General features: G+C 42.6%; 1 protein-coding gene across 4 annotated transcripts in view; it reads right to left on the bottom strand.

The window, feature by feature from the left end:
* PIWIL1 (piwi like RNA-mediated gene silencing 1) overlaps positions 1-20,439 on the bottom strand; it is a 47,079-nt gene that overhangs the window by 18,074 nt on the left and 8,566 nt on the right. For all 4 annotated transcript variants that reach the window (XM_030582932.1, XM_030582933.1, XM_030582935.1 and 1 more), the window contains exons 6-13: positions 19,753-19,967; positions 15,218-15,339; positions 14,414-14,494; positions 13,157-13,354; positions 11,652-11,763; positions 7,602-7,722; positions 6,183-6,300; positions 5,814-5,928 (exon numbers count right to left, since the gene is read on the bottom strand). In XM_030582932.1, coding sequence (XP_030438792.1) covers positions 5,814-5,928; positions 6,183-6,300; positions 7,602-7,722; positions 11,652-11,763; positions 13,157-13,354; positions 14,414-14,494; positions 15,218-15,339; positions 19,753-19,967 — 1,082 coding nt within the window. The remainder of the gene's footprint in view (positions 1-5,813; positions 5,929-6,182; positions 6,301-7,601; positions 7,723-11,651; positions 11,764-13,156; positions 13,355-14,413; positions 14,495-15,217; positions 15,340-19,752; positions 19,968-20,439) is intronic.

Raw genomic sequence — 20,439 nt, 5'->3', positions numbered from 1 at the left:
TGGTATTGACACCTCATCATCAATTATTGGGAGTGGACCACAATCACCCTGATTGAATTGGCCGTCAACACTGGTTCTCCATTTGTAAGGTAACTCCCTTCTCTTCTGTTGTCTTTAAGGTGCCACCGGACTTCTCGCTGTTTTTGTTGATACAGACAAACACAGCTACCCAGATACATAAATAGATAGTGAGTCTGGTTTACAATGAACTTGATAAACCTCCTGTGACCTTGGAAAAATCAAGATGTGAAAATACGTGTCGCTCAAGGCAAGGGCGGCATACCAGTCCCCATATCCAGGGAGGGGAGGATCGAGGTCAGGGAGACCATGTGGAACATCAGCTTTTTGGAGGTAGCCGCTGAGACGGCGCAGGTCTAAAATAGGTCAGACATCGCCCTTGGCCTTTGGAAATAGCATGAATAAAACCCTTTTCTTCTTAAGTCCTGTGGAACGTCCTTCACAGCTCCCTTTGGAGAAGGGCTTACACCTCTTGGGCCAGAAGTTGCTTGTGAGAAGGGTTCCTGAAGAGAGAGGGGTGGGAAGGGAGGGCATGTGGAAAAACTGAAGCATATAATTCCTTTCCACAGTGTTCAGCATCAGCAGTCTGTGGCGATATGAGACCATGTCATGCTGAAGTGGGACAGGCAGTCGAAAACAAAAGGGAGACAATCTGGTGGCACAGGAAAAGACAGTTACCTTTTCCGTAACTGGTGTTCTTTGACATGTGTTGCTTACGTCCATTCCACAATAGGTGTGCGTGTTCGCCACGTGTAGCAGTGCCAGAAGTTTTTCCCAAGCAGTACCCATAGGGCAGTGCCCCTAGTGACCCCTGGAGTGGTGCCTTTATGGCGCGGTATAAGGGGCGCTCCCCCACCCTCAGTTCCTTCTTGCCAGACAATTCCAAGAGAGGGGAAGGAGAGCAGGATGTGGAATGGACATGAGCAACACATCTCGAAAAACACCAGTTATAGAAAAGGTAACAGTCTTTTTTTCTTTGAGTGATTGCTGATGTGCATCCCACAATAGATGATTCCAAGCTGTATCTGTGGGAGATGGGTAGGAGTGCATAGACTCTTGGGATGGAATACAGCCCTGCCAAACCCGGCGTCCTCCCTGGTTTGGGAGACGATCGCATAATGCGAGGTGAACGTGTGAACCGAAGACCATGTGGCAGCTCTACAGATGTCCTGAATGGGAACAAGGGCTAAAAAGGCAGCTGACAAGGCTTGCATCCTAGTCGAGTGTGCCCTCACAATTGGTGGTGGTGAGACTACCGCCAGATCGTAACAGGTATGAATACACGAGGTGATCCAACTGGAGAGCCGCTGAGTGGAGACTGGTCAACCCCTCAAGCATTCATCCGAGGCAATGAACAGTTGCAAGGACTTCCTGAACGGCTTAGTACATTCCAGGTAAGAAGCCAGAGCCTATCTCACATCCAGCATGTGGAGGCAGCGTTCCTCACTGGATGCAAGGGGCTTGGGACAGAGCACCAGCAGAAAGATGTCCTGACCCATGTGGTAGGTGGAGACCACCTTGGGAAGGAACGAAGGATGCAGTCAGAGCTGGACCTTATCCTTTTGGAAAACTGTATATGGCGGCTCGGAGGTCAGAGCCCTGAGCTCCGAGACCCATCTAGCTGATGTGATTGCCACCAGGAAGGCTAACTTCCATGAAAGATGTGACCAGGAGCATGTGGCTAGCGGCTCAAACAAGGGACCTGTCAATGGGCCAGCACCAAGTTCAGGTCCCACTGCGGGACAGGGGACCTAACATAAGGGAAAAGCCAATCCAATCCCTTGAGGAACCAGCTGGTCATAGCATGGGAGAATACTGTGTGGCCCTTCACCAGTGGGTGAAAGGCTGATAGGGCCACCAACTGCACCCTGATGGACAAGGGCGCTAGGCCCTGGGCTCTAAGATGAAGGAGGTACTACTAACTATGAACGAGCAAGAATTCAAGAAGAAAGCTGTATCCAAGTTGGAGAAAGCGTTCGATGCACCTTCAACTGGTGGCAGGAAGGAACTGAGGGTGGGAGGAGCACGCAGCGCCCCTTATACCACACCACAGAGGCACCACTCCAGGGTCGCTGGGGTGCTCCCCTACGGTACTGCTAGGGGAAAAACTTCCAGCACTGGTGCATGTGGCAAGCACGCACACCTATTGTGGAATGGACATGAGAAATCACTCAAAAAAGAACTGGTATAACACCCTTGGGTTTCCCATCAAAAGTTCTCTTTGGCTACTCCCACACTCCCCCCTCCCAAGTATTTAGGAGGGCCAGGTAGGGATGCTTAGGTGGATGAGGGCAGCTGCCTGCATCTAAAACTCCTGCTTCATTTCTTTTGCAGGTCCTAATGGGCGGTGGAAGCTGAGAGAATGGGGTGGAATGCTGAGGCCTGAAGTGCTTCCTCCAAGGTGCCTGGGCATACAGATGTAGTCTTTCAGGCCAGGGAGATCTGCTTCCGTTTGCTCTGAGAAGAGCAAAGCACCTTCAAAACAGAAGGTCCTGAATGGAGTGCTGGACCTCCATTGCTAGTCCTGAGGACTGGAGCCAAAACCATCTGCACATGATCACCACAGAAACCATGGATCTAACCACCGAGTCCAGGGCAGTCTGCAGGGAAGCCCTGGCTACAGATTTCCCCTCCTCTACCAGAGTACAGAACTCCTGCTTCTTGAATTTTAACATTAAGTTCCAGATGTTGAAGTTGTACCTCTACAGCAATGCCTGCTGGCTGGAGATGTGGAGCTATAGACCCCCAGTAGAATAAGACCCTTCTACTGAAAAGTCTGAGTCTTTCCCCTTGGGGGTCACTGCTTGCTGCCCTTGTCTGTCCCTCTCATTGGCTGCCAAGACTACTAGGAACCCAGGAGTAGGGTGGGAGTACAAGTACTCAGGCCCTTGAGCAGGAACAAAATACTTCTTTTCAGCACTCCTTGAGGTGGAATGATGGGGTTTGCCACAGGGCTTTAACCGGTCCCATGATGGCCACATTGAGAGGGAGAGCCACCTTCAATGGGGCCACCGCAGTCAAAATATCAACCAGGCTGTAGGAAGACTAACTACTTCCACTTCCACTTTGAGATTAGAGGCCACAAGGAGCTGTCAAAAAGAGTAAGCTTTGAAGTAGTCATGTGGAGGCGACACTGCCTCATGGGGGGGAAGAGGAAGGAGACCTGCACCAGCAGAGGGTCATCCTCTTCTTCTGCACCACTCCGGTCCCAAGGTTCTAGGTCCTGATAATTGGTACCAGGCTTGGTATCGGAATATGGGTCGGGTGCTGCTCGATAGGATAGAGGTGCTCTCCTCTCCGAGACCACAGAGTATGAGTGCCTGGATGGGGGCCCCTGCAGCGGAGAGAAAACCCCACAGGTTCCAAAAAGGCCACTGCATCTGCATAGGCCAGTGCCCACTGTGCTAAGCACTTGGGGGTACCCCTGCACCCAGACCCACACTCAGACAGGACTGACTAGCAGGGTACTGGGATCCGGGGATATGAGTGCACTTCCAAGTCAGACAACAAGCCTTCCTCTGGGGACAGCATGGAGAGGGGTTCCAGGGAATGATGCCAAGACATTGGAGACCTGCATCAAGGCCATCAGGGATGGTTTCCCTCTAGATGATACTGAGCGGCCTTGTACCAAACAGGAGCTCAGGGCAACATGGTCCCTTCAGCTCACCAACATTGCCAACTCTTACACTTCCAGCAATGGCAGTACCAAAAGTCCAGCAAGTCCCTGGCTGTAATGAATGCTTCTGGAGTAGACAGTACTGCAGTCTTGCTGGTGTCCATTGTCCTCCAGCACCAAAAGTTGATCCAGGACCAGACTCAATGGACCTGCATACAGGAAGGAGTCAATGGTGCCTCCCTCAGAGTGGGGGCAGAGGAGTGGCCAGAATTAAGTTGCACTCCGCTGTGCTCCCCATGCTTGGCTTTCTTCACAGCCAGTTAGTACTCGCCCTCAGCCAACTGCTTCTTATGTTTTTTTTCCTTTGGCACTGGTCACGGGGAATGGTGTCAACAGATTCTCACAGCAGGAGGAGCACTCCACACTGATGCCGAGGTACTGGGTGCAGGATCCGACTGGTTCTGCTCTGAGGAGGGTCGGAGAACTGCCTCCATTAGGAGAGATTTTAACTTGGCCTCCTTGTTCTTCGTATATGGGGCCTAAATTGCTGGCAGCGATACCTGATACGAGTCTTTCCCAGGCACTTCAGACAACTGGAGTGTGGACTGCTCACAGACTTGCCACAGTAGGCACAGGGCTAAAAGCACAGAGATCAAGGCACGCCCCGGCACCGGGAGTGAACTTAAACTCAATTAACACAGCAAGAAGCACCAACTACATACAACAAAGTTCACAACTGTCCAGACTAGAAATAAAGAGCTAGGATAAAATGAACAAAGGGAAGGCAGCAAACTAAGACCACAAAGAAGAGAGAGTTATCCATCGAGGACAGCTTGCCGAAGCAAGAGAAGCAGTTCCAGTGTCAGTCACAGGTGGTAAGAAGAAACAGAAAGGATACAGAGACAGACGGACCCCTTATACCTGTGCATGAGCACACCCCTCCAAAAGGTGCTAGAGCTGACCCAACAAATACCACTGAATGAAAAATTTCCAGCAACTCTGCTCATGGTATGCACACACCTAATGTGGAATGGACATGTGCAAGCACTCAAAGAAGAATACCTGGCTAGGTGGTTTACTGCCTAGCAGGATCTGGTAGTTATAAACAGAAGAACATAAGAACGACCATACTGGGTCAGACCAAAGGTCCATAAAGTCCAGTATCCTGTCCTCTGACAGCTTCCAATGGCAGGTGCCCCAAAGGGAATGAACAGACAGGTTATCATGAAGTGATCCATGCCCTGTCACTCAATCACAGCTTCTGGCAAACAGAGGCTGGGGACACCATGTTCAAAGTTATAGTGGATCACAAATGCAATATGAAACAACAGTGTGATGCAGCTGCAAAAAAGGCTAATATTCTATGGTGTATTAACCAGAAAGTTGTATATACAAGACACAGGAGCTAACTGTCTCACTCAACTCAGCACCAGTAAGGCCTGTGCCTATTCTGGGAGCCACTTCTTTCCTAAAGTCTGAACAAATTGGAGAAAGTCCAGAGGAAAGCAACAAACATGAAAGGAGGTTTAAAAAACAGATCTAGGTTTAACCAGACCAGAGGACAGGTTAAAAAACTGTGCTTGTTTAGTCTTGAGAAAAGACGACGACTGGGGTGGGGGACAGACTCAATAACAGTCTTTATATATGCTAAGGGCTGTTATAAAGAGGACTGTGTTCAATTGTTCTCCACGTCCACTGAATGTAAGACAAGTACTAATGGACTTAATCTTCAGCAAAAGAGATTTAGGTTATATATCAGGAAAACTATCCTTATAGTTAGAAAATTTAAGCACTGGAATAGCACCACTCACTGGGGGTGGAAGTTTTTTGTCGGCAGGAGAGCCAACAAACAGTGGCTACACTGTCCTACTTTTAGCAACATAGCTGTGTTGCTAAAAGCTGTGTAGTGTAGACAAGTTTACTCTGTGCATTTGAAAATACACTGGTCAACTTTTCCCTTGCTAATGAGGCTCTTTTATATAACTGAGCAAAAAAGACCTCACGAGGTTTTTAGCGGAACTTTTAAAAAGTTTTAGGACTGCTATTTAGAGGGTGCTCTCTAAAAAATCAAATTTCTTGATGTTTCTTTAAAAAATGTTGAACAGACACAGAGTTCCCTTTTAAAAAAAAACATCTATTTTGTTCAAAGATGTTTAATTTATTTAAATAACTTATTTACCACTTTTCCCGCTTGATGAATTTTTTCTGCTTGGACAACTCTTCCCGTAAAGGACAGTAAATTGGAATCAAAACTCAAACCCCAGTCACGAAGTTCCTTCTGAACATTATCATCCCTGTTAAAATTTAAAAACAAATAATAAAACCATTAATCACTTAGCATCTAGTGAGAGTCAGGATTTCTGGCTAAATTGTAATGTATTTTGTACTTGAAGGGAAAGATTTTTCCAGGATCAAAGTGACAACATTCTCCAGTAAAAGTTGACAGGAGCTTTAAAAAAGTCCACTGATTCATTACCAAAAAGAAAACAACCTTAATAAAAGCAAAACCCTTCATTCCCGAAGAACCAGAAGTTTTGAAGTAACTTACCTGTGAATGTAGTCAATGAGTCTTCCAACTTCATGCTGTCTTTGCTCAGGTGTCAGTCTTGTATGAACAGCCAAGTCTTTCATTACACTAAAATCGCTACGCATTTTATCAGTCAATCCTAAAATTAGCAAAATCCTTTTAATGGAGGTTGGTCTTCAGTTTATTTTGAACATAGACCCACAGAAAGCTCAATAAAATACTTAGCAAGGAGACAGCTATTACTGCATTTTCTAGAAAACTGGAGTTATGCTGTATACTTAGTGGCACATATGAAAAAGCATGGGGAATACATTAATTTTTTGCAGTAAGTTACCTGCCACCAAGAATCTAAAAACATCATTTGGATCCACACATCTGTTTCAGACCACAGTTCATGCCAATGCATAAAAGACTGCACTATGCCACCTAAACCACAAATCTAAACATTTTCTTTTTTTTCTTATTCTTTCTTTAAAAAAAAAAAAAAAAAAAGAAGAAGAAGTGCAGAGGGGGCAAGATTTTCTACATAGCACTGGAGAAGTCACCACCTTCAATGAATCACATGGGAAGTTTAAAAGAAACATTGTTAACTTTTTAACTGCCACTACTCCAACTGGTACGGGAAAGAAGTGGTGTTCTTTCTGGCTTCAAAATCAGAAAGGAAGATTTTAAACTGAAATTTAAATAATGTTGATGTGCAACTAGGAACAGTATGTAGCTCACACATAATGAGCTCTGAGGTGTTAACAAGAGGAAAGTAAAAAGAAAGCAGCAGTGACAAAAAGCAAACATGATTTTAATACACAAGCTAGATTCATCAAACAAGATGATGTTAGCCTAAAGAGTCACTGACGATAACTGTGCTTAATGTATTCCTCTTCTGTCCAATTATATTTCGGAAAGGCTAGAGTTATTGAAAGAAGGGGAAAATATGTGTTTAAGGAGGAAGTCTTAACTACAGAGGGGCACAAATGTTTTAATTTTGTGGAATTAAGGAATTACACACTACTGTAAATGTTTAGCTAAATTTTAGAGACGCAAAGTGGATGAGGTAATATCTTTTATTGGACCAATTTCTATTGCTGATAGAGAAACTTCTCAGATTACACAGACCTGCAGAAGAGATCTGTGTAAGCTCAAAAGTTTGTCTCTTTGCCCAACGTAAATCAGTCCAATAAAAAAATATTACTTCACACACCTGGACTCTGATATCCTAGGACTGACAGCAACAATGCATAACAACTAAAATTTAACACACAAACCTCTCAGTAGTATACTTACATGTTTCATTACCAAACTGATGTTTATAACCATGAATATTCCTGGCTAATTCATCAAAAAGTCGTCATCAATTCGTCACACAGTCGCAGGAGAAAGATATATTTTAAATACAATTCGCATGGCGGGTACTTCTGTATAGAGAAGCTATTAATATAATACCTGTGAGGTAGCACAGTTCAGGAATGAGTACTGCAGGTCCTGGCATTCCTGGCCCTCTCCTCCTCTTAGGCTGACTGACCAAAACTGGTTGATTTAAGTCAGTGATTTCTTGGTTATATTGCTGTGTAGAAATTACATAGTACACTTTAGTCATTGAAGCACTTGATGTCTAGGAGACTAATGAACATCTCTCCTCTTGCAAAACATTCAACCGTTAACAAGTAGAGATACCAGTATCTTCAGAGAGACCTGAGTGGCTTGTTTCAAAATTAACATTTTCTCCATAAAGTTACTGACAGGGTCAGCTGTGTAGTCCATATATTAAGGAGCAAGCCACATTTGGAAACACGTCACCTAGTGGTACTGTGTATTAAATGCATAGACCGAGCACTTTTTCCAGAGCCGTGAAATTGACAAGAAAGCTGGGCAGCTAGAGCCCAGCTTCACCAGCGGGGAGGCTCCCCTCTCCCAGCTGGTCAATTGCCCATCCCCACCCAGCTTGGAGACACGCAGCCCAGAGGGGCAGCTCAGCTCCCAGCAGAGATGTGTACTGAGTGCCCTGGCTCTCAGACCCCTAACACTGCCACTTTTCAGTGGGTGGAAATGTTCATGGTGAGGATGTGCACCACCAACTCAGGAGGGTAGTGTGGATATAAACCATTGCAGCAATTACTGTGGTGGCAGTAAATCAGCCTAACATAGGTCGACTTAGGGCAGTATGTACACATGCCCTAAGAGTTTTGTCCTGTCAGAAGTGTGTGATGGTTAGCCTTGATTAGTGCAAGGCTTAGGAAAGAAAACAGAGATGGATCACTTGATTCAGGTGAAAGTCCAACAACTTTTGGCAAAAATAGTGGCTGTGTCACTTTGTCACTTTGAAATACCAAATACAGCAGAACCTCAGAGTTACGAACACTAGAGTTACAAACTGACCAGTCAACCACAGACCTCCTTTGGAACTGGAAGAATGCAATCAGGCATCAGCAAAGACAAGGCATGGTAAAGTTTCAAAGCTGTATTAAATCAATGTTCAGTTGTAAACTTTTGAAAGAACCATGTTTTGTTCAATTACAAACATTTCAAAATTACGAACAACCTCCATTCCCAAGGTTTTCATAACTCTGAGGTTCTACTGTATGGTGGAAGCATCCCGAGCGCATGATTTTTTCCTACTAGTTGAGATGAAATTACAGCTACTAGACAGGCAGTCTTCATAGGCAGAGAGCAGATTGCTAGAGGTTCAAAGAGGAGCCCTATCAAGCTTCTTAAAATCACACTAAGATCGCAGAAGGGTAAGGTCTTTGTTTGGAGGAAAGATTTGCAGGAGGCCCTTGAGGAACCTAGCAACTGTTGGGTGTGAGAAACCAGTGCGGCCTTCAATAGAAAGGTGATGATCTGAAAGTGCTGCTAAATGGGTTATTCTGGAGCTGATGCAGATTCTGAAATGTTTTAGGGCTAACAAGCAATCAGTAGTCCCTTTGAAAACTCCCTAGAGTGAAGTAAATATTTTAGTAGTATTTTTGCCTAGAGAACCTCTTCCATTTTGGTGCATAAGTAACTCTAGTGAAGTCCTTCCTAATAAAAAAGCCAAAGTGTTCTGGACTTCAGTGGAGGATGTTCTGTCTGTGATCATTAGCTAGGTCTGGAGGTAGGATCTGGACTCATTCTGAATAATTACACTGGGCTGAACTGGTAGTGTGAGATCAGACCCTGTGTTGATAGATGCATCAAAACAAAATATCAGAACAGCTTTGACCACTCTGTCCTCCACCAGTATAAAAGGACTCAGCTGCAGGCAATAATGAGGCCAAGAGCTTAAGAGGGAGAGATGTCTCTTGAGATCGTACATCTCTCTCTCTCAGATACCAAGAAGCTTAGTGCCAGAAGAATCTCCACTTCATCAGATATTACATTGCTGCAGTGCCACATGCCCATATATTAGTATTGAAAGAGGAACAGATATGCTCCTCAGACAGCACCATTCTTGTTCAGTGACCAGCTAGTGCAGAAGCATCAACTGGATTCAATCTGGGCCTTCAACTGTCAGTTGGCTAAGGAGCATGAGGTGGAGCAGATACTTGGCGAGATTTCTGCTTCGATTTATCCAGTTCTGGAAAAGGAAAGCAGTGTCTGCTATAACCTTGAGAGTAGTGCTCTTTCCTACCATAGATACTTTTCCTAAGTCCTCTTCTGCCCAGATTTCAGTAGTCAAAAGTGTGCAGCTTACTTCAGGAAGAAAAGACACCATGGTGCACAGGGTAAACCCGGAACTTATTGGAGAACTCACAGAAATAGTCTGATTTGGTCTGGCAGTCTTCTTTCCCTCAGGTTCAAAGGAGGCCCCCATGGAGCATGCTAAGAGGAGTTTAAGGGCTTGTCTACACTTACCAGGAGATCGACGCATCGGCGGTCAATTTAGCGGGTCTAGTGAAGACCTGCTAAGTCAACCACAGATTGCTCTCCCATCAATTCCTGTACGCCACCTGAACGAGAAGCGCAATGGGAGTTGACAGGAGAACATCTCCCATCGACACAGTGTACTATGGAACCCGCAGTAAGTAGATCTAAGTACAGGTCTGTCACATCTTAGGCGCATTTAACGTGCGTGATTTCAGCTTTATGCCACTGGAGAAAAACAACAATTTAAATACTGTTTCTGTAGTGCAGGCAATTCCGCCCGCCATTACACTCAATGTAATTTTGACTATATGCAATTTTTGCTTTACGCGCTGACTGCGGAATGTAACCCCAGCATAAGATGAGACAGACCTGTACGTCGACTTCAGCTATGTTATTCACATAGCTGAAGTTGCAAAATTTAGCTCAATCTCCCCCCGTAGTGTAGATAAGGCCTAAGACTACAACAGAATTCCTCTGCTTTATATTGTTCTTTGTCTGAAAGGACATACTTATCTGAAATATGTGTTTCACTGAGTACGAGGCATTTAAAAAGTGTCTATCACTGACAGAAAGAAGTAGCCTTAAAGGAGACACAATATGAATCCTGGAGACTTGTATTTTGTCATCCCAGAGCAGCTATGGTATGGGAACAACTTTGCATAAATTATAGAGCGGGGGTATTTATTTTTTTACATAATGGACATAAAAACTACCCTATCTTAAACAATACTAATGACTACCCTTACTGCAATAACTAGATAGAATTAGAACTTGCACCATGTACAGAGAAGTGGACACCACTGATGTTTGGGCTTGCTGCCACAGGTATTGAAAAGGAGCTGAGGTATAGCTGGGCCTGCCCCACCCCTGGGAGGAAAGGGATACAGGGACATCCACAGCGCAAGCACAGACCCAAAGGATACTGCTATTAAAAAAAAAAAAAATCACTCTCACACACATTGGCATCAAGAGTGGAAGGGAACAAAATTAACTTGAAAACCCTAAACCTCTTGTTTGAAAATTTTGTACCAACTTGTTAAAAGTATTACCTTTGATTACTATAGCAAAGAATTACCAAAAAAAACCCACACACTTAAGTTGGTTTACTTTGTGCATTTGACAGCACCTTCTGTCTGATCAGTTTCACTATATTCCTGTGCAGTCAAGTTAGTCTTGCTGAAAAAAAAAAAGACGTTAATAAGCTGTGCAGCAAGGTGGGGAAAAAAAACCACCTTTAAAAACAAAGTTTAAACAGATTTTTAAAACACTTCATGGCATGCTATTTAAAATGTAGGTGATCCAGAATTTTTTTGAATTACTATTTTTTTTTAAAATAGATATATAGTTGACAGTGTCCCTTTAATAATCCTAGAAATAGGAACATACTAAGTGGATTTTTACAATAGTTGAAATTGTTAACAATGATTGTAGGTGTATGATTCAAGACACTTCTAAGAATTTGGACAACTAGAAATCACTTTGAAGCATGGTTATGTAAATAACTAACACCTGAAAGTAAAAAAAGTACCATGCAGAGTCTTTGCATAGAATGCTAATGAATTATTAATAGCGATCCACAAATGATGCTCTGAAGTTCAACAAAATCTAGTCAGGAGAATAAAAGTGTCATTTTCAGTTAGAATTTCATACCATTTTGTAGTAGTCTATAAAGCTGATTTCAGAACCATCTGCTTTCATAAAGGTGCATTTTGGATTGGAATCCCAGTCAATATCATCAACTCTGTATGTTTTGTTGTTATACCTGAATAAAAGAATTTTTTAAAAATTTTTATCATCTTGTCTTGCATGTAGATAGTAACAGTTTATTCACAGGTGCATGGGAAAAGGCCAGGGAGGACTTAGAGAACTGCAGAAAATTAGAGAAAATATCAGCTAATCTAAAATCTGAATAGCAATTTTGTTACTTTATTGCTGATTGTATCAATTGTAATCTGAATATGAAGTTACTCTTTAGCTTCAAATGCAGTTTATGTTAGAATACCCTGAGAATTGATTTTAAGTATGTCAGGAAGCAGACAGTGTATGAAATTAACTGTATATATATATATCAATCAACTTGGTTTAGCCATTAATTAGAGCAGGGGATTAAGAGCTTTTTTAGCTTCATGCCTTCGGATATCCACTTGTTCCCTGCAAAACGTGTAACACCCCAGAAAAGTCTCAGAAAAGAAGACAGGGGAAAGAAGTACGCTCAACATAAGGGAGCCTGCATCTACCATAATGATGGAACATCTTATCTTGGGCCACTAAGGGTATGTCTACACTACCTGCCGATTGGCGGGTAGCCATCAATTTATCAGGGATCGATATATCGCGTCTCATCTAGACGCAATATATTGATCCCCGAAGGCACTCCTGTTGACTCCAGAACTCCACCAGGGTGAGCAGCGGTAGCGGAGTTGATGGGGGGAGCCGCGGCCGTCGATCTTGCGAATCAAAATAAGATACGTCAACTTCAGCTACACTATTCCCGCAGCTGAAGTTGCATCTCTTACATTGACCCCCCCCACACCTCCGTAGTGTAGACCAGGCCTAAGAGTCCTCTTCTGCCACATTAAGGCCTAAAACCAGCTTAAATTGGTAAGGCTGGGTTGAACACTTGAAGAGTATTTATTTTACATGATTTTTACATGTAAAACATTATCTAGCTATCAGCTACAATACTAATGGAATTCAACTGTTCCAGTATCAGTAAGTCAGTGCCAAGAATAAGTCTAGATTTTTTTCTAAATGCTTAAAATGTATTTTATCTGCAAAGAGGAAAGAGAGACAGTCTTAAAATATGAAGTATTAAACCAGCCATTTGGAAAAAAAAAATCTAGCTCTAAGACCCCAGCAAGACTTCCACTGTAAATAGATACACACTGCACCAGCTATAGTTAAGATTAGCTTATGAAAATCCCAAAATAACTTCTCAAATATTAGATTTTCAAGGTATTTAGGCACCTAAAAATACAGATAGGTGCCTAGGGGATTTTCAAAAGCACCCAAGCAAGTTGGATGCCTGAAAATCCCATTAGGCATCTATCTGAATCTTTATGCACCTAAATACCTTTGAAATAGTCTGTGCCTCAGTTACAAAACAGCATTAATGGTCACAGTTTGTATGTTAAAAATAATCACTATCACCTTACTTTGTAAGAACAATTAGCCCTATCAGTTCCTTAGCACATGTTTCTCTAAATCTTTGTTCTTCAACCTGTTTATACAGGTTGTACATAAAATCCCACACAGTTTCACTGCGGAGAACTTTATGGCTCACATCCGTACACAACATGATGTTTGTTTCATACTGGAGAATAGAAGTAGTGAAGCCTGGCCAAATCATCAACCTGTTGGAAAAGAACAGAATATTTTATAACAGAAATTGACTTTTCATATATCCAAGAGTGCTACCAATTGGTTCTATAGATTTTAATAACCAAATTTACCTTCATTAGTGTTATAGAACCCCAAATTAAAGATTTGTATTAAGTTAAAAATGTCAAGGAGCCATTTGTTTTAATTTAAATACTGCCTTATGGCATCTGCAACTCAAATATTGCAGTGTCAAGTTACAAGAAACTCACCAAAGCTAATTCATTCTGAAGTGGAAAAGTAAATGGGAGAGAGATTTAGAATTCACTTTATTAAATTCCTTAGCTGATAATGCTAAAGGCATGCTTTAACACAAGCAGTCCTCTCAAATACCTCTATCCTTTATTTAAATATTCTCTCTTTACATCTCTCCCAGCATCTGGAAAATCATGAAAGATCTAGCCCTAAGAGTACAAAATCTACTACTAATGAAAGTAATCTGAAAATAAATGCCCTAAATATCACTACTTTATACGCAAGTCTACAAGACACTACTTGCTTATATTAGAATGTTAATTTTTTTGCTGCCTATGTAGCAGATTTTAAGAAAATATTCAAAGGGGCTCCATTTCAGTTGAAAATAAGCCTTAGAAATATCAGAGGAGTAGCCGTGTTAGTCTGGATCTGTAAAAGCAGCAAAGAATCCTGTGGCACCTTATAGATTAACAGACGTTTTGGAGCATGAGCTTTCGTGGGTGAATACCCACTTCATCAGATGTATTCACCCACAAAAGCTCATAATCCAAAATGTCTGTTAGTCTATAAGGTGCACAGGATTCTTTGCTGCCTTAGAAATATACAGATGAGGCATTCTGTATTTTACTTAGCTGCTTAAGTAGAACACACAAGGATGGAGCTAGATCAACTCAGATTTTATAGTTACCTCATAGTTAGAAGGAACTGAAAGTTAGGTACATGAGGTCTCAACACAAACTATAAAAGCTGAAAAAAATCATTTTAATACATGATAAATCATTGAAATAATATCAAAAGATCGTTTCTCCCTTGCAAGACTTGTAATCCCATTTTCCAACCTGTGATTGGGAATGCTGATTGGGTCATTTGGATTGTAATAATTACGTCCAATTTGCTGCAAGTTCATTATTTTCAAAAGCCTAAAAAGAAGTTGGGAAAGAATGAGTAATTGGTAAATGACAGCACTATTTAGTTTTTCAAAACATCCAAAATACTATAGATATGCATTTAGAGCTACAAGCCTTGCTTTTGCTATATTAAGCTAGAACAAAGAGGCTGATGTAAAGTTTTGTTTCCATGTGAACTTTAAATAACTGCTTACAGTTTGTTTGGGTACTTAATCTTTCAGTTCTTGTAGTAAAACTAATTAAGACCAAGTCCCCCTATCGTGGACTGAGTCACATGCCTCCTGACAGCAGCCTCAGCAGGTCAGATGAAGGCATCAAAATGAGCAGAAAGACCAGGTCACATAAGAAACATACTAGTTTCAGAGGCGCTGCACTGCCATCCAGGCCTTTAAGAATAAGCTAATACTCCCAGCAGAACAGAAATTGTTTGCAGAGCTCCCACTCAGGCCTGTGTTAACATCTGAGGCTACTTGTTATTCTGAATATGGAAGCAGCCTATTTCAAAGTGGTACGCCAACAGATATATCTAATCACTTGCCAAACTGTAGCTGGTTATGATTAGTATCCATATTGGATAGCTGACAAGCATTTGCCTTTGGCCACCACAGATAAGGAATAAAAAAAATTAATATTTGCCATGAGACTAGCTGTTAAGCTTACCCATTCCCAAAGATTAAAGCCAAACTTTTCAATTAGCTTCTTGTAAGAAAGATAATTGTGAAATAAAAAGCTAACCTTCTAAAAATAATGTTATAAAACTGCAAGCATGTAGGTGAAGTAGGTGGTAGTTCATTGGTCAAGGTGATCGTAATCTTGACATTCTCTCCATTTCGGGTTTGACTGAACACTTCAGTAACCTAACAAAGGGAGCATTTATTGAAGTTAAGTAAACAAACTATAACTGAATTTTTCAAAGCAGTTTAGAAAATGTAGCCCTATATTCAATTAATTTTTATGCTTAAACTCCCTAGGACAGCTTTGTAAATCTCAACCTAATAATATTATAATCAGACTAACTCTAAATCCTTACAGTAAAGCTAGAAGTAATCAGTCTGCCATGAGTACAACTTGATGTATCAGAATGCCCATCTTGTTTTGCTTCCTTCCACCCATCTGATTCTACTCCTCCTCATCAATCTTGCTCCAGACTTAGAGCAGGCTTAACCTACAGAATCCTCTTAGCGAAGGGAAGAAACTCACCTGTACAGTAACTGGTAGTTAAGAGATGTTTTGTGCACATATATATTTCACTTTTGATGTGTATGCACTCAAGCCAGTACTGTTGGGGATGCATATCCTCATTCCTCAAATTGAGGATATAAAAGGGCAGGGCTGCCCCAACCCCATCTTTGCTCCTTGGCACCAGACTCCTGATGTAATTAGACTGAGTAGTGGGGACAGACAACAGGTTGGGGAATATTTATGTACACAACACACATACATTCCACTTTAAATTGCCAAGCAGCAGTTAAAGTGAAGGTGCGTACTCTGAGGTTACTTGAACAAGGATCAAAGAATAGAATTCCCAAATTTGGCATCTATTCTCAAAGCTGAACCATGTGTTTCATGATTATGTGAACAGATTACCATGTTGCTGCTCTGCAGAGATCTAGAAGTATGTTACTGAGAAATTCATGCTCAATCCAAGTGTGCTCCCCAACCTGTGCTGAAATTGTCTGCCACTAATGTCTTTAAAGGTAAAGATAAAGAAGGTAAAAAGGCTACCTTCCCACTTGCACACATCTTCCAGACTCATCGATCAGTTTAATGATAAGACTTGCACCAGTATGTGAATCGGCATGTTCAAAGAATATCTACTTGGACAACATACAGACTTCAACCTGCTTTGCATACACGGCAGGTGTAGACTGGTATTCAGTGTCACATGCGCAGGATGTCATAAGTAACCAAGCAACCCACATTCTGACTACTGACAAATGAGACTGGAGAGTAGCATACAGGGAGAAGAGGGAATAAAATCTCTCCTGAGGAAAGTAAGTGGTTGCAGTTATCAAGTTGTGAAAATCTTATGAATTCAATTCCCTGCCCCAGAGTCAATAAGGATTTGTCCCTTTTTATTTTCTGTTCCAAGTGACTGAAAAAGACACTGGATCTGACAAGTATTCCCTGTGAATTGCTGGCAGACGCAGCCACAGATTAACCAGTCACCCAGATAAGGGAATTCCTGGATGCTCACATGCCTTAGATAAACTGCTAGTACTGCCACACACTTAGTGAAACCCTGAAGTACTAATGATAGCTCAAACAGTAAAAGTGTATATAGGTAATTGTATTTTCCCCTACTGTGAATATAAGGCATTTTCTGTGGCAGGGTAGAATGGCCACATGAAAATAAGTGTCCTGCAGATTGACAGCAGCATACCTGTCATTCAGGTTGAGGGAAGGAATGAGGGAGGCCAGGCACATCATCCTAAAAAACTTCCTTTTTTTATTTAGATGTTCAGGTCTCTCAAATGTAGAATGGGCCTTCACCACCACCACCACCACCACCCCTTTATTTCTGAAGATAAGTCACAAGAATAAAACCCTTTTCCTGATGTTGTGGGAAGGTGGCACCTTGATAGCACCAAGACTGAGAAGAGCCAGCACTTCTTGAAACAATGCAATCTGGTGAGCGGGGCGGGGGGTCCCTGAACAGGAATGGTTAAGGGCAGAGACTGAAATTGTGCGGTGTATCCCAATTCCACATCCAGCGATTTGAGGTGATGGTATTTCAGACACTGCAGAAATGGTACAAATGCTTCCCAAATGAGTTTTGAACAAAAAACTCTGTTCCTGAGGAGGCAGTCAAATCTACTGTTTAGATGACTGCTGCTGGTGAGAGATTACTGAGGCAGGAACAGATAGCTACCTCTGACTTGGGAATTTATGCCTATTCCTTGCCTGTTCAGGCTGCCTTGGTGCATAAGAATGTGACTGGTAGTAAAGGTGAAACCTATATTGCTTCCTTTTGAGTGAAAGTACATACATGCCCAAATACATTATGGCTGCACAAGAGTCTTTAAGGGTGTGCAAGGCCTTGTCTGTCTTACTACTAAGAAGGTTATCTCCCTCAAGGGGAAGGTCCTCAATAGTTGTCTCCACTTTCTTAGGGATACCCAAAGTGTTAACCACAACGACCTTCTCATTACAATGGCTGTGACCACAGATCACGCTGCTTTTTCTAGTCCATTGAGAACTGACAGAAGAGATGTTCTGGAGACAAGCTAGCCCTTGGCCACAACAGACTTGAGCTCTTCAATCAGCTCCTCTAAGAGTTTCACTCAGTAAAATTGTATTCTGCAACAATCACCTGATAACTAGCTATCTTCACAGTCAAGTAACGTCCTTTCAAGCAATCCGTTTTTTTTCCCCTTCATTCCTGGGAGTAGATTTTTGCTCACCCTGTCAAGTCCATCACTGGATACCATTATTACCGGGACCCCAGCATAGAAAAAAAACTGTTTGAATCCTTATGCCAGAACCTGATAGCCTTATTCAGGGTGGGTGCTATAGAGTCAAGAGTTTTCCATAGTACATTGGTGGGATCCTACAGCCCCTTATATATAGGGTGCACCACTTGACCAGGGACAGCACAGTGTAAGGACTCCAGGACTGTATATCACTCTCCTGAATGACCTCCAGAGATAGCTCTAAAGCTGTAGCTGTTCTCCTTGTCAACTCTTGGAATGCTTTGTAGTCTGCAGATAAGGATGGATTACAATCAGCCCAACTACCTCATCCACTGACAAAGATGATAAATGCAGCTGCATCTTGTGCTGGTCATCTTCTAGCTCCTCCTCAGGCTGCACTTTGGAAACTGGAGGCTTTGAGGGTAGTTGAGTGGAGAGAACCTCCTTTGAAGGCTGAGGTTGAGGCAACCCAGGTCTCAACTCACAGGCTCCGACTCTGTGGGTGTTCCAGGGCTGGAGAACCCACAGAGGAAAGCAGCGCCCTACCCACTTCTGCCCCAGCTCACCTCTGCCTCCTCCCTTGAGTGTGCCACTTCTCCCCCAGCTCCAGCAGACAAGGGGGAGATGCAGCACGCTCAGAGAAGAGGCAGGGCCAGGGAAGGGATTTGAGGAAGGAGTCCAATATGGGCAGGGAGGGAAGGAGCAGAGCAGAGCCGTGGTGGAGTCGGGGCAGGGGGCGGGAGCACTCACCAGTGCTTGGAAACGTTGGCATCTATGCCTGAACTGTGGCTGAGGTTGTTCTGTAGGGACAGGAAAGGCCCCAGGGTACCCAATAAAGCCAAGGTAGGTTGGCCAGCCTATGTCACTAGAGGCCAGCAGCGTGGACTCCCTGGAAGAATATCCCTAGAATGAGATCTATGCCTAGAGAGTGTTAAAACTCCACCCTGGAATCCCATCAAGGAGTTATCGGAGAGGAGTGTCTATAGCCCAAGTATGGTAATGGAGATTCCTCCCTGCTCCTGGCTGACTCAGAAGATGAAAATGAATAATCATCTAGTGAAGGCAGGGTGGTATCAGATGGAGTAGCTAGAGGAATAACCTCAGACGATTTCTCCCATACTGAGTGACTTATGCACCAAAGTCTGTACCAGTACTCCTGACTACCACCCACCAAGCTGAGGGGAAAGAAAGCAACTGAGAGTCAGGGTGTCATTAAATCCTTAGCTGCCCTACCTGCCTATAGCATCAACAGTACAGAGAGAAAACATCAATAATGACAGGGACAGTAACAAACAGTAGTCAAAGGCACAGTCAGTACCAGTTCTTTGAGCACCAGGACAGTCAGTGCCAGTAAAGCTGAGAGTGGACAGACTGTATTGAAGCCAGACTGGACAGAACTGAAGTATTGGCATCACTGTGGCTGTACTGAGCCAAGAGGTGGCAATACCCAGAGGGCTTAGAAGAAGGTGGCTTGGTGCTGAGTGTACACAAGTTTTTTGCTTATTACAAGAAGCCCAGGCTTGTAGGCTGGACTGGCACCAGAGCAGTCAGTATTAAGACTTCAAGATGCTCTTTTTGTTCAGTACCTTCAAACTCCATTATCTCCATGCAGGAAAACAAGATTATTTGAGCCTGAAGAATTTGGGTGCGGGTTAGTATGATTTGAGTTTCATTAGCCCATCAAGTTCCCACACTTCAAGTCAAATAATTAACTCTCGGAAACTCAACCTAATTAAAAGCTGCATATTTTATAGCAATCCTACTCATATTTCATAGAGTTTCACCCAAAAAGAAAAAAAGTACTATGCAAGAATAAAACTCAAATAGAATCTAGCACCATTTCATACACACACACACCTTATTTTCTAGTTTTTTTGGTAAGAATAATATTGTTCCATCAAAAGCATGTGTCCTCCCAATAAACTCTTCATGCTGAAAAAGTAAAGCTGAGCGAAGACGCCGAGCTTCCATCTGAGGATTATAGTCAATATGGTATTGATATAAAGCCCATTGTGGACGAGATGTCAACCGAAAATGGTTCGTACTTAATCTTATTGTGGTACCTGAAGTACCTAAAATGAAAAAAAAAAGCTAGTTATAAAACTAAGTTTTTCAAATGTACAGCATTTCAACAACTTTGCAACTTTTAAATAGAGACAATCCACCCCAAAATTTAATTTTTAAACTTTTTCTGAACTGTTTCAACTCTAAAAACTATGGAAACCATGCAAGTCCTCTTTTAGACACATCCAGCAGGTGGCTCCTAGTGTCAAATTTCCAGAGATTCTATAATCCTATCACCTACTGCAGAAGTGCCATATAGAATAAGAACAGCATCCAGTCTGGTATTGCATCACTTAAAGTAGACTGTAGGTGCTTCAGAGAAAGATGCTAGAGCTCCTGTAAACAATTACAACTTGTCCATAGTGGACATCCCTTCCTTACCCCAAGCAGTTAGTTGTTGGCTTATTTCACAAGTGTTTATCAGTGTAACTGCATATTTTAATCTACTCAAGATGCCAGTTTATTTTTGTACTTACTAAA

This window comes from Gopherus evgoodei, chromosome 13, assembly GCF_007399415.2.
Source record: "Gopherus evgoodei ecotype Sinaloan lineage chromosome 13, rGopEvg1_v1.p, whole genome shotgun sequence".
Lineage (NCBI taxonomy): Eukaryota > Metazoa > Chordata > Testudines > Testudinidae > Gopherus > Gopherus evgoodei.
The sequence above is the reverse complement of the archived record's forward strand: the minus strand, read 5'-3'. Positions and strand labels throughout refer to the sequence as shown.